Genomic DNA, 13,224 nt, shown 5'->3' with positions numbered 1-13,224 from the left:
TCATGAGGCAATTCTGCAAGACCACACAATACAAATACAGCATTTATATTACAACCTGGATGATCGAGAAAACAGAAGTCGCTGCAACAGAAAAATGAAATCTTATATCATGCAGGCTGCTCGCTCACAGGACGCTATCTTGTTTAATGATATACCAGTTATGTTGCTATCTGATCTCTCCAAGCAAACCTTGGTGATGCCTAGAGCTCTCAGACCTGTGACAGAGGCATTGCAAACCAAACTAGTCAAATACCACTGGGGCTTTCCATTTCAGCTCTCTGCATCCCATGATGGCAAATCTGCAACCTTTCATACCCTTGGTGACCTGGCTAACTTTTTAGGGACTTTTGAACTCCCTCAAATCGCCATCCCAGATTGGCGATTGCAAATCTGCAACACTCGGTCTTCCTCTAACTACTGGCTGGAAGAAACTCTCCAAAGAGATACGTCCACGTTCTAATGTTTCCAAATTCCCGGCAGGCTGAGAACTCATTCCACTGTTCCTTAGGACCATTGGTTCCTTTTGATGCCTGTCGTCTTCCTGTGCCAGTGTGGTGCTACGCTCACTAAGTTACCATTGTTATAATGCTGTCTACTGTTCAGTGGTCATTTAGGTCTTCTCTTGGCTGTCCGCCGGGGGGGTGCCAGTGGATCAGACGTTTGATCGTCTTGGTCCGCAGGTGCCTCTCCTGTGACTGTCCGATATGTTATCATTATGTTTTTTTCTTTTTCCCAAAGGAGGGTTTTCCTTTTTTCTTTTCCTGACAATTGGGGTCGGGGCTCTGTGTGCCTTCCATGTTTTCCACCTTAGGTTATACAGAGGTATTAATGGCTCTGGGTTATGTTTAACATAGTTTTGCTAGATGAGCTTCCTAAATCCCCTATCCAAGGCAATAATGGGAATGGTTGCTCTCAATTTTTATATTTTATGTTTTTTTATGTTTTTGTTCGTTTTTTAATTCTGCTGGGCGATACCAACGACTATGTTATATTGTCACTGACCTGCACCCTTTTTGTGCCCGACCTAGTATTTCTATCCTAGTCATACGTTCTCCAGGTCTGGCCCTGGTTACAGATCATTTGTATTTACCCACATGTCTATGTACTCCCTCATCTTTTTTCTTTTCTTTGTTTCTTTTCACTTTCTCTTTCCTTCTATGGCCCTTCTTCTCTGCTCAACTTATACCTCTTCACAGTGTAACAATGATTGCTCTGGCTTGCATATCTCTGCCCCATTCAGTATGGCGTCCTACTTAGAATTGAGAATAGCCTCCCTAAATTATAGGTGGTTTAACACTGCTGACAAAAGGAGACAAACTTTATACCACTTTCATAAGTCTAAGACTCAGATCTTATTATTGCAGGAAACGCATTTCCGCTCAGACACTGTCCCATTTATACCCCACAAATATTTTAACAAATGGTTTTATGGCACCAATCTGAGAGCCAGATCCAAAGGAGTGTCAATTGCCTTTCACTGCTCCTTCACCCCCCAAAGTGCTTGAATCTTTTATTGACCCTTCAGGTCGTTACATATTTGTAAAGCTAAAATATATGCACACAATCATTACTGTGACTAACGTTTGCTCTCCCAACTAGGAACAACTGCATTTCCTCTCATCTGTGGCACGTCCTTCGATACCACAAACTTTATCTTTAGGGGGCAATCTCAATGTGCCATTAATCCCCAGAATGGATTCCTCAGCGGGTAAGTCATCCCTCACTCCATCCACTCTAACTAAAATAGGTTCCCTTCTCACACATTTAAACTTGGTAGACATATGGCGAGTGCTTCACCCTACAGAACGACACTACACCTTTTTCTCTGCAGCCCATAACTCATATAGCAGGATCGACTACATATTCATATCTCAATCCCTCTTGGACTCTGATCTGACAACTTACGGTTATGGTCCGATTACGCACCAGTACACTTATCGCTCAATCGTTTTCCTAGAACTTCTAAAGAACGGGCATGGAGGCTAAATGATATTCTTTTGTTTGATGTAGCTTGCAGAAGCTCTGTCTCTCAGACCATTAGGGACTTTGTCCACAATCACATAGGTGACCAGACACATCCCATGACACAGTGGGTTATCGACAGAGTGTTCATGCAGCACGGTTCTAGATTGAAGCGAAAACGCACAACAGATATCCACAATCTGCTCACTCTTGTTTCATCTTTAGAAGCCACCCACAAATGAACACTAGATTCCACAGTATTTACACGCCTCTCGAACGCATGTCGCAACCTGCTTCGTCTATTTGCTGATCGGTCCCTTATTGCGAGAGATAGAATGAGACATATACATTACATGCAGGCCAACAAATGTGGTGGACACCCTTCACGGATCCTACATCTGAGACAGAAGATGTCATATCTTAACACATCTTCTAACCACAAAATACATAAGAGTTTGGAGATAGTCTTGGAGTTTAGCCTTTTTGATTCTACACTTTATAACCTTCCGTTCCCCTCGAACTCTATCAACACACCCAATCGAGAGGTAATAGACCTCCCTACCTACAGTATATTCAAGAAAAAGCCCTACCTACCATACCTGAAAGTGAAGTGGAGGACTTAGAATCCCCACTCAAAGAAGTTGAGTTCTTACAGACAATCAAGGGTCTTCAAAACAGGAAGAGCCATGGCCCTGATGGTTTAACCCCCACTTTTCTTAAACATTTGCACCCTTACTAGCCCCAATTATGGTGAAAGCCTTCGAATACATAGCAATAGAACAGGATATGTCCCCAGTATATCTACAAGCCCTCTGATGGGGACATCCTGCCTCCTACAGATCTATGTCCTCGCTATCACCGTTGACCCATGTGGCTCTATGGGTATATCACCAACGCCGAGACTCTTTTTTTTCTGTCCACGGAGTCCAGCCCCTTAACCCCTCTTTTTAAGAACCTAGTGTTACCAGATAGTAAACATACTCCAATCTATGCCTCAAATGAGAGGACTTCGCAGGCTACTGCAGGAAAATTTGTGCACCCTACCTCTGGCCTATTTCAGTCACATACGTCCTTACAATTAGTTCCCATCGACTGGCTCACCAATATGAGTCTGACAAAATACTGAACCACTTTACATGCTTCAGGACAAACACATAGGTCCTTGACCTCGTTAGAGAGACTGTGTATACTTCCAAGGGTTCCTCGCCATACTTTATGCACAGTCTATAAAGAGATCATGTCTCACACTCATGGCTCATTGCCTATATATACCAAGGTGTGGGAAAGGGAACTGGAGATGGAGATATCCCCTGAGGAATGGCATACAGTGTTCACGTTTACACATAAATCCTCGGTATCCTCTTATACCCAGGAGAAAAATGTCAAAGTATTATCTAGATGGTACTGAAACCCATTTGCACTAAATCGGATATTTCCTAACTCATCGGATTCATGTTGGTGCTGCCACAGGGCAAGAGGCACCTACATGCATATATGGTGGAAGTGTGACCGCATCCGGCCTTTTTGGAAGCATATCGTCCACATATATAATGAGGTACATGATGAATCACTCTCTCCCTCACATAAGATAGCACTTCTGTCTATTCTCCCGGGGTCCATTAAATCACAAAAGTCTAGCCTTCTCCATTTTTTTTTTATCAGCGGCCAGACAGCTACTCCCCTGATTTTGGAAATCTTCTGTCTCTCCCCCCTGCACTATGTGGGTTGACCCTATGAATAATTATATGCTAATGGAGGAGAAACAAGCCAGAGAAAACAACACCTGGGAAAAGTACACAAAATTATGGTACATATGGATACATTATTCTATTATGGATAACTTTCATAAGCATTTTATGACCTGAATAAATATGTTCTCCATGTACATCACTATTGCTGCTCAACAGGATCCCTTACTGCCCTTTTGCCTTAGACCAGGGGTCTTCAAACTATGGCCCTCCAGTTGTTCAGGAACTACAGTTCCCATCATGCCTAGTCATGGCTGTGAATGTCAGAGTTTTACAATGCCTCATGGGATGTGTAGTTCCACAACAGCTGGAGGGCCGTAGTTTAAGGACCCCTGCCTTAGACCAACAATCTAGATACAGATAGTACCTGTGATTTACACCATACTAACTTATCTAGATACATAAGGTTACCCTACTATGCCTTTTCTTTCTTTCTTTCCTCTCTCAATTGTCTTACATTTTATTTCTATTATCTCTAAATGTAGATTTAATATTGGGCCCTTTGTGTAGGGCCCCTAATGTTCCACTACCTATGCACATGTTTGGATTTTGTTGGAAATCTCCATTTATTGTTTTTAATTCCCTCCCCCTTTTCTTCTTTTCTGTATCCAGAATCAAATGAATTTACTATTTTTGCTTTATCATTTTATGATGAAACTCAAAAAAAAGTAGATTCAGCCCAAATGTTTGTTGTTAATTGAGTTCTCTCTTAAAACTTAGAGGTCAGTGGTAGCTCAGTGAAATCAGTAGTTACTTACCTGAGAGAGAAGCTGCACAGGTCTGGCACCACTAACCCCTGGTGAGGGTTGCACTAGACTTAGGCAGGCACCCCCAGGGGGGATAACACTTAACTCAATGCTGCCTGCATGGCAAAGTGTTACTAGACCCAGAGCACCAGCAGGTGACCCAGGGAATGAAGCCCGGGTGCTGGGTACTAATAGCACCTATGCACAGTTTCATCCCCCCAAGGAATAAAGGAATTAAAAAAAAAAGGTGTCATACAGGTTCAAAGTCATCCTCTTCACCTGATAACACTGTAGCACCAGTTTTTTTTTTTTTTTTTGCTTCCAGACATCATATCCAGAAATGTTGAATTAATATGGCTACTCCTCTGTCATGATGGTGAATTTAGTGTCATGTAAAATGCAAAACTGTGCTGATCTTTCAAGATAGATAAAACTATTGCAATGTATGTGACTAGCAGCAGAGAACAATACTAACAGTTTAAAGAAGATTCAGGCCTTGCCTACTGTAGTCTCTGGGCATAACACATAATCCTGCAGCAATAACCTACATCACTGCTGAGCAAATTTCCCCAATTCCTATTGAAAGATATGCATATAAGGGAGGTGAGAGCAGAGAAAGCTCCACTTTTACTTTGCCATTTTCCAATATATCATGCTTATTAAATAAGGCAGCTGAAATAGCAAATATGATGTTAACAACACAGTTACAAATAACACCCAAATCAGAGAAGAGAACATTTCTGATTGGTTATAATGTGCAAGTTAGCTGTTATAGTTGACTGTAACATATAGTATGTAAATGCATATTGCTTGTTGTCTTTCTGTTTGCCTTACCTTATTGAATAAACCTACATACTGTACGTTCTGTTTAATTATTGTAAATCAAGCCTACTCAGATTTCTGATATTAACCCGTATAAGTTAAATGCTCTTAGAATTTAAATTGCCTTTCATTCTCAGATGTAGTAGCAGAGGTAATAAATTCTGAATAAACATTCCCTTTTGAACAGTTCGAGAACGTACAGTCAGAATTACAAAAGGTACGGGAGACTACCCATGGGGATTCCGGATCCAGTTTTCAAAACCAATTCTGGTTACTGAAGTCGATACAAGTAAGTGAATTATTTATTGAAAGCCTGGAACAGTGAATTGTGAGAAAACAGGCCTGTTCCTGGTGTTATGAAAAATATCTTAGCATTTAGCTGTTCTTTTACATTTTATCCAAATGGATTTCAATCATATTCTTCAAGAAAATAATCCTTTCTAAAAACTTTAAATATTTGTGATCTGAAGGGTCAGAATGTTTCATGAATTAAAAATTGCTTTCAAAGAATGATCTGCTTTAAAAAAAAAAAGAAATTGTAAAATTTAGTAAAATTTGTATTTGCTGGAATCATTGTTCAATAAATAAATGCATGCATATATGTTTTCTGGGAATTTTACAGGCTTGACAAGAGCTGCATGATTATTTTAAACTCATTAGAGCAATAGCTATACACAAATCCACATAAGCTATCCTAATGATAATCACTGAAATGTTGTAAACTTGTTATGGCATTCTATAAAACTATACATAAAGGTGTGAGGGAGGCTATTTAGCTTAGGTTACATACCTTATATTGCCATGATAAATACATCTGAAAATAGCAATTACACAATTCCGTTAGTTTTAATATTCTATAAAATAAAAAAAAACAATAAAACAAGACACAAAGCCCAAAAATAAATGATAAAGATAAACCAGTCTGTAATTTTAAATGACTCTGCACTTACCGCTTACTGTGTATACTGAGCAGCATGTTAATGCAAGCAAGCACCCAATAGTACATGTACTATTCCTTTTTAGATCGCCTCAGCAACCCTAGAAATCAGGGCACACTAATGTGCAAATACAAACTAACTAGGAGGTTGCAGTTTTTTACTGCCTCATGTGCCTCTGGATTCATGGTCAGAGGCAGAATCACTAGCCAGTTGTGAGGTGTTGGAGGGTACTACCAGGATTTATAGTGAGGAAACCCAACAATACCTGATATTTCTGCATATTTCTGTACATGTGTGTACATACTATATCTCTTGCCTGCTTGAATGTACAATTGGTAACTCAATGTCTGTATATATTGGGCAGGGAGAACAAACAGCTCTGTACTAGCTCTGTACAAGGCCCAAGTTAGTTGGAAATTTGGTGGCTCTGTTGGCAGGGAGCAAGGCAGAGGTAAGAGCAGGCATGTTATGGCATGTAGTGGCAGGCTTATTTTATATCTTTTTACCTTAAAGGTAAAGTATTGTAGTATGTTTTTGGGCTCCCCAGGTGCTGTGGTCAGTAACTGGATAGATCTGCAGCCAACATGTGCAGCCAGTAAATTAAAACCTTATTGACCATTTTCCTGGAAGTTGATTTTTTTAAAGATAATGATGGACTATTTCATCTCCTTACAAATGATCAAAGTTGTCAAAATACACACATTTAAGTTATTTCCTTCTTATAATATACATCAGAAATCAGAATAGTGTTTACAGTTAGGTACTATTTAAATAAAAAAAAAAAAAAAAAACAGTTAGCACATTTTTCTTATTTTACTGCAGAACTAGAAAAACACGCAAGCTGCTAGTGTGACACCCTGAAAGTTTCTTACCTGTGCCGAGTTGGCCTACAGCTGTAATAACTACCGACGAGCAAAACTGTGTGTGTTTGGTTCGAGCCAGGTTTAGCAAACCCAGTGGAAAGTCTGCACCCCCAAACCTAGTGCCAAACCCCATTGAAGTCTTTGAGAGCCAAATAATATTTTCTTTCCCGGCTCTTTTCAAGCCAATAGGCAAGCTATTGTTAAAAAAAGGGCACGTGTAGCAGGGTGCTGCCATGGGGAACATGTACCAATGTAAAAAAAATAAATAAATACCATCCTTTGGGAAGAGGGTCTTTGTTTGCAGCTTAAGGACAATTCAACCCTTTAAATAACATGTTTGAGGCATGTCTTAAAGCTGCATGTGCTGTTATATAACAGGAAAGGAAGGGCAAACAGTGTGTGGTCCTATGCCATACCAGGTCACATGCCTTTCAACATTGAGGGGTACCTTACAAGAAGGGCAAAGCATCTCTTACCTTGCAAGGAACCTGTGTTGAATCTACACTGAAGGAACAGTGCATTCCCTACGCACCATAAGCCATAGGTATTAAAATGTAACTTTGAATAATTTCCTATAAAACATTGTCTGGACTGTATATATGTACAAAAAGGGAGGGTGAGGTTATTGGTTGGTCAATAATATACTGGTGATTAGTGCACACAATAATAAGTGATCAACGCAAAAGAAACAATAATGAGGAAAGAGGAGACAACTAGGCCACTGGACATAAGGGATATTCTGTAGGAGCGCTCCTAGACAAGATCAGAGGGGCAAAACCTTTTACCTCTGACACTTCCAGGCCCTCTCACCTGTCATCTGTAGTCCTACATATGAAAGGTCCCAACTAGCTCACACATCTAGTCTAATCAGGACACACTCAAGGCTCTCTCTCATGGAATCTCATTGAATTCCTGTCTGAACAAAATGGTTTGTAGAAATCTAGGTAGCCACACACCACTAATTTTGCTTGCTCCTCTTACTAATAAGTAGCATTAGAAGTTATAGGGCTCTATCTCTCTGACTCATATCTGAAAGGATCCTAAGTATCTTCTCCTATAGCAAAGCTATCCACTGGAGCTAATATATTTATATACACTGTTCATAGAGCTTGGTGGCTGTCTGGCAGTTGGACTAACAAATATTCAACTGCCTAGTCTGAATCAACCTAAAGGCTGAAAAAGCTATTCAAGCCTGCATCATAACAAAGCACTCTCTAATAAAATCTCTTATAAAGCCTATCTCAAAAATATGGTCTGTAGATAGCTGCACACCACTCATTTTGCTGGCTCCTCTTGCTCATCAAGCCTTCCTATAAGATTGCATTAAAAACTTTAAAGTTCTGTCTCTCTGACTCAAGTCTGAGAAGGTCCTGAGTATCTTCTCTCCTAGCAAAGCTATCCACTAGAGCTCATGCAGTATCTCACAAAAGTGAGTACACCCCTCAAATTGTTTTAAATATTTTATTATATCTTTTCATTTAACAACACTGAAGAAATGACACTTTGCTACAATGTAAAGTAGTGAGTGTACAGCTTGTATAACAGTGTAAATTTTCTGTCCCCTCTAAATAACTCAACACACAGCCATTAATGTCTAAACCACTGGCAACAAAAGTGAGTACACCCCTATGTGCAAATTTCCAAATTGGGCCCTAAGTATCAATATTTGTGTGGCCACAATTATTTTCCAGTACTGCCTTAACCCTCTTGGGCATGGAGTTCACCAGAGACTCACAGGTTGCCACTGGAGTCCTCTTCCACTCCTCCATGACAACATCACGGAGCTGGTGGATGTTAGAGACCTTGTGCTCCTCCACCTTCCGTTTGAGGATGCCCCACAGATGCTCAATAGGGTTTAGGTCTGGAGACATGCTTGGCAAGTCCATCACCTTTACCCTCAGCTTCTTTAGCAAGGCAGTGGTCCTCTTGAAGGTGTGTTTGGTGCCGTTATCATGTTGGAATACTGCCCTGTGGCCCAGGAAATGTCAAAAAGGCACCCAAATCCCCAAGAGACATCTTTAAATGTACATATAAGAAGGATAAATGTAATTGAGGCAATTTAATGAGGACAAATGTATGTTCCTATATATATCTCTGAAGAAACCTTCTTTACATTCTATAATCATTTTTTACAGTCTAGAACATTTTTGTGGTCTTATATTCCATTTAAAATGGAAGATCTACCCTGCAAGATCAAATTATTTCTTGACGAAAGGATAATAGGTGAATCCCTCATTCAAGCCTGATGGCGCACGCAAGTTTAGCCAAAAAATCCACCTTGCCTGTTTTTAATAAATATTTTTTCAGGTTTCCCTTTCTTGCACCCAGTTTTGGTTGTTCAATGGCCCAGAACCTCAGTTGGTATGGTTCCTTACTATGCACCTGTTGCATATGTCTGGCCAAAGTTCTATTTTTTTTTAGTGTTATATCCCCAATGTGCACCAAAACCTGTCACCGAAACTGGTCACTGGTGTTGCCCACATATAACTTAGGGCACGGACACTTAGCTGCATAGATCACTCCTTTTTCGCTGCAATTAAAAAAAAGATTTCAATTGCATCATTATGTCATTCTTTGGGTTTACCAATTCATTTGTTGTCGGGATGTATGTGCATGCTTTACAATGGCCTCATTTAAAGCATTCAATAGGTTGTCGCGGTAGCCAAGTGGAAGTGGATGGTTGTACTGGAATCCTGTCAAGATGGCTATGTACTTGCCTATCTCTTAGATTTTTCCCACTCCTATATGGGATCAATGGATTCTGGGGGAAGAAACCATGCAGGTGTTTGTCGTCATGTAAGATATTCCAATATCGTTCGTTTTATGACATTGAAGATCTGACCTGACTGATTAAAATATGAACCAAGGATTTGAAGACCTGCCTGTGTGTCCCTTTTCTTCCATTTGTCAACCAATAGACTTTCCTTTACCTTATGATATGATCTTTTAAGGTCATGCATTTGTTAACCCCTATGTGAAAACCGTTCCATTAGCAAGGTGCTCTCTGTCTGAAAAGCCTGCTCCATTGAGCAATTTAATTTGGCTCGCATGAAAGCGTTCTTTAAATAGTGGGGGGGTACCTGAAAGGCACCCTGTCTCAATGTTGCCTTCCCTATGCATGTCCCCTTGTCCCATTATTGAGGGACAAGGGCCTCTTGCCAACATCCAGTTATTCAAATAGAGTGTGGGGGTTTCTAGGGGCAGACTTTTAGGAGTCTGGAAGCCCTCTTTATATCAAACATAGAGGTGCATTTTAAGCTGTTTTTACTCATTAAAAAAAAAAGTAAAATGTAATTAAAACACACCAACACAGAAAAAAGTCCCTTATTTAAATATATATATACTGTATATATATATATATATATATATATATATATATATATACATATATACAATGTAAATAACTTCCCCTGATGTAAATCTATGATCAATCATGTTGTTGTCTGTGTCTTTGTATTCTGACAACAGGGAGAGTCCCCCACTTTTATAATAAAGTGCACTAAAGCCATCCGGACCTGGTAGCTTTTTTTAATTTTAAGCAATTTGGTCATTGACAAGACTTCTATAAGATAGATTAAGGTCTCTAGCACTTGCAGGAGATCCTCAGAAATAGGAAAAATAATTCAGAAAGGAACACTTCAGCAGCTGATTTGTTGAAAATAGATGGGCTTGGATATTCTTTGTTTAAATGTTTATGGTACAGTCATAGTATATTAACACTGTTACTGATGAATTCTGAATTATTTGTCTTTAATGGCGCTTTTCCACTGCATGGAACCGTACCGGTTCGGCACCCTTTTGTGCTTTTCCACTGCTGGTACCGCATGGTATAGGGTCGGAATGGTTCGGTACGGTACGGTATAGGTTTGCTTTTCCACTGCATGGAACCGAACGGTACGGTACGGTACGGCCCTGAAAAAACAGTACCTACTCGATTGTGGTTCCAACAGGTACCAAACTGGTACCATATCCCACAATCCTTTGCATGCAGTCACTACTAGCCACTGATTGGTCAGAGAATCCCACCCACCCCGTTGTTATCCCACCCACTTAACTTTAGTACTGCTTTAGTGGAAAAGCAAACCTATACCGTACCGTACCGAACCGTTCCGACCCTATACCATGCGGTACCAGCAGTGGAAAAGCAAACCAGGCCAAGCAGGGCCGAGTAGAGCCGAGCCGGTACTAGCCGGTACTTGCAGTGGAAAAGTGCCATAAGTGTAAAGGTTTCTGGAGTGGATCTGGTCTGTGTAATCTATTAGCTAGAAGGATACTAGGTTGGTTGCAATGTATGTAAATGTATTCTTAGTCCATCACATTTGTTTTTCCTCCTGCTTGAATAGCAGACTGTCCTTTTCTAAGATCTAAAGGGGGATTTTATTTATATTGGGCAGTAACTGTCAAGAACTACTTTTTAAGTTGTTTAAGCTTAGAAGTTCCTTGTTTTTTTAAACTGAGAATAAATTGTATTAGACTGCCTCCGAGCATTAACTTATGTGCATTCTAGGGTTTTTTGGAGTAATGTCTGGGGTCAAACTTAAGGTATATAATTCAGTTAGTGAAATTGTATTTTTGTGGACCACCTAAAGACTTCAAAATCATTCAGCAACTATCCACCATCATGTGTTTTTGCAATAAGTTAATATAATGGCGTTGTGATCTGACCATGGGGTTGCTGCTATGTCGCAGGAGTCAAGCTGAAGCAAAATGTGGGAAGGGACAAATATGTGGTCCATGCTAGAGGTTGTGAATAGTGAGTGTAGTCTTGTTCAATCTGGTGGAGTTCTCTCCTAGAGTCTATCAACACATAATTTATTCCATTTTCTATAGTTATGTTATGTTATGCAGCCAATGTAGCTGCAAATAGTGCACAGGTATTATCTGGCCACTGATTGCCTATAAACAAAACACATAAATTCTCAAGTAGTGTACAGGATGTGCTGTGGAATATAGTTGGGTCCTGTAATCAATGTCCGTCTATAAGTAAATTGAGCAGGTATCTCCACTGAAGGAGAAAGTTATACTTCCAAAGTTCACAGCAAATTATTCTGCTTTTCTGTTTAAGTAGACACAATGGTATTGACTTAATAAAGGCAAATAGACCGTTCACTTTGCAAGGTAAGTTGCACTATGCTGGGATTTTCCCCAGACCTTACTGAATTTGTTGAGGCTATGATAACTTCCATCATCCAATCAAGTGCAATCAAAAATGTGTTTTTATTTATTTTTTCTTGCATATGATTGAATATTTTCCGCAAGCTGAAATTTCATCGCTGTCACGAAGCTTAGGGGAAAATTCTCTAATTGCAATTTCCCTTGCAACATGAATAGTCTATCATCCCCAATAATTGCAAATCAACATATTTCACAAGCTACACTTATGGAAACACATTTGTTTATTTTAAAATCAAAGTAACTATTCCTTTAGAAATTTTGTTTTTGTAATTTCTCAAATATTTTAGTGAGAAAATATGCAATTCTCAATAGTCAGACTGTTATTTCTTTATACAGTCCAACTTCGTAAGGTTTTTAGATTCCACGCCACTTTAAATGCATCATGTACATGTTATGTTAACAGATGGAGCAGCTGAAGAAGCAGGACTTCAGGTGGGAGACATAGTAACGGCTGTTAATGGAACTGATGTCACCAGTATACCCCATTCAGAAGCTGCATGCTTAGCTAGACAAGGTAAGAACCCATCTTAACGTAATGAGCTACACTGTGCATAGTACCTATGGTATATACTACATATACTATATGTCTAAAAAAGTATAGCTGGCACATTACAATTAATTAGTTTTGCCTAGTTGTCTCGGTTATTGTAGGTAGCTATGTAATAAATAAATTAGTTCTTAGATATGGACTAAAATGTGACATAATTTTAAGATGTCCTGTTTTTGTATTATTTCTTGTAATTGGGACTGATGCGCAAACAGTGTACTAATGTCAAAATTGTAGTCCTAGTTTTACTTTCGACTTTGTATTGCACAAATTACAAGAACTTTCTTTTTGTTACCTTGTTGTATACATAAGTCCCTAATTTTTCACTTTTTACTGTTCAGTGTTTCATTAATTATCCCTTATTCCTACATTTTTTATTGTTTTCTTACAAAAATAGCTGTTTGTGTTTTTGAATATTGTATC

The 13,224-nt window shown here is 39.4% G+C and overlaps 1 protein-coding gene across 1 annotated transcript in view; it reads left to right on the top strand.

Annotated features, from left to right (window-relative positions):
* The window catches only part of LOC309557836 (uncharacterized protein), a 102,312-nt gene that overhangs the window by 57,140 nt on the left and 31,948 nt on the right, over nucleotides 1-13,224 (top strand). The window contains exons 5-6 of the mRNA XM_082260615.1: nucleotides 5,466-5,567; nucleotides 12,658-12,768. Of these exons, the coding sequence (XP_082116741.1) occupies nucleotides 5,466-5,567; nucleotides 12,658-12,768 (213 nt within the window). The remainder of the gene's footprint in view (nucleotides 1-5,465; nucleotides 5,568-12,657; nucleotides 12,769-13,224) is intronic.

Source organism: Pelophylax lessonae, assembly GCF_965119305.1.
Source record: "Pelophylax lessonae genome assembly, chromosome: 1".
Lineage (NCBI taxonomy): Eukaryota > Metazoa > Chordata > Amphibia > Anura > Ranidae > Pelophylax > Pelophylax lessonae.
The sequence above is the reverse complement of the archived record's forward strand: the minus strand, read 5'-3'. Positions and strand labels throughout refer to the sequence as shown.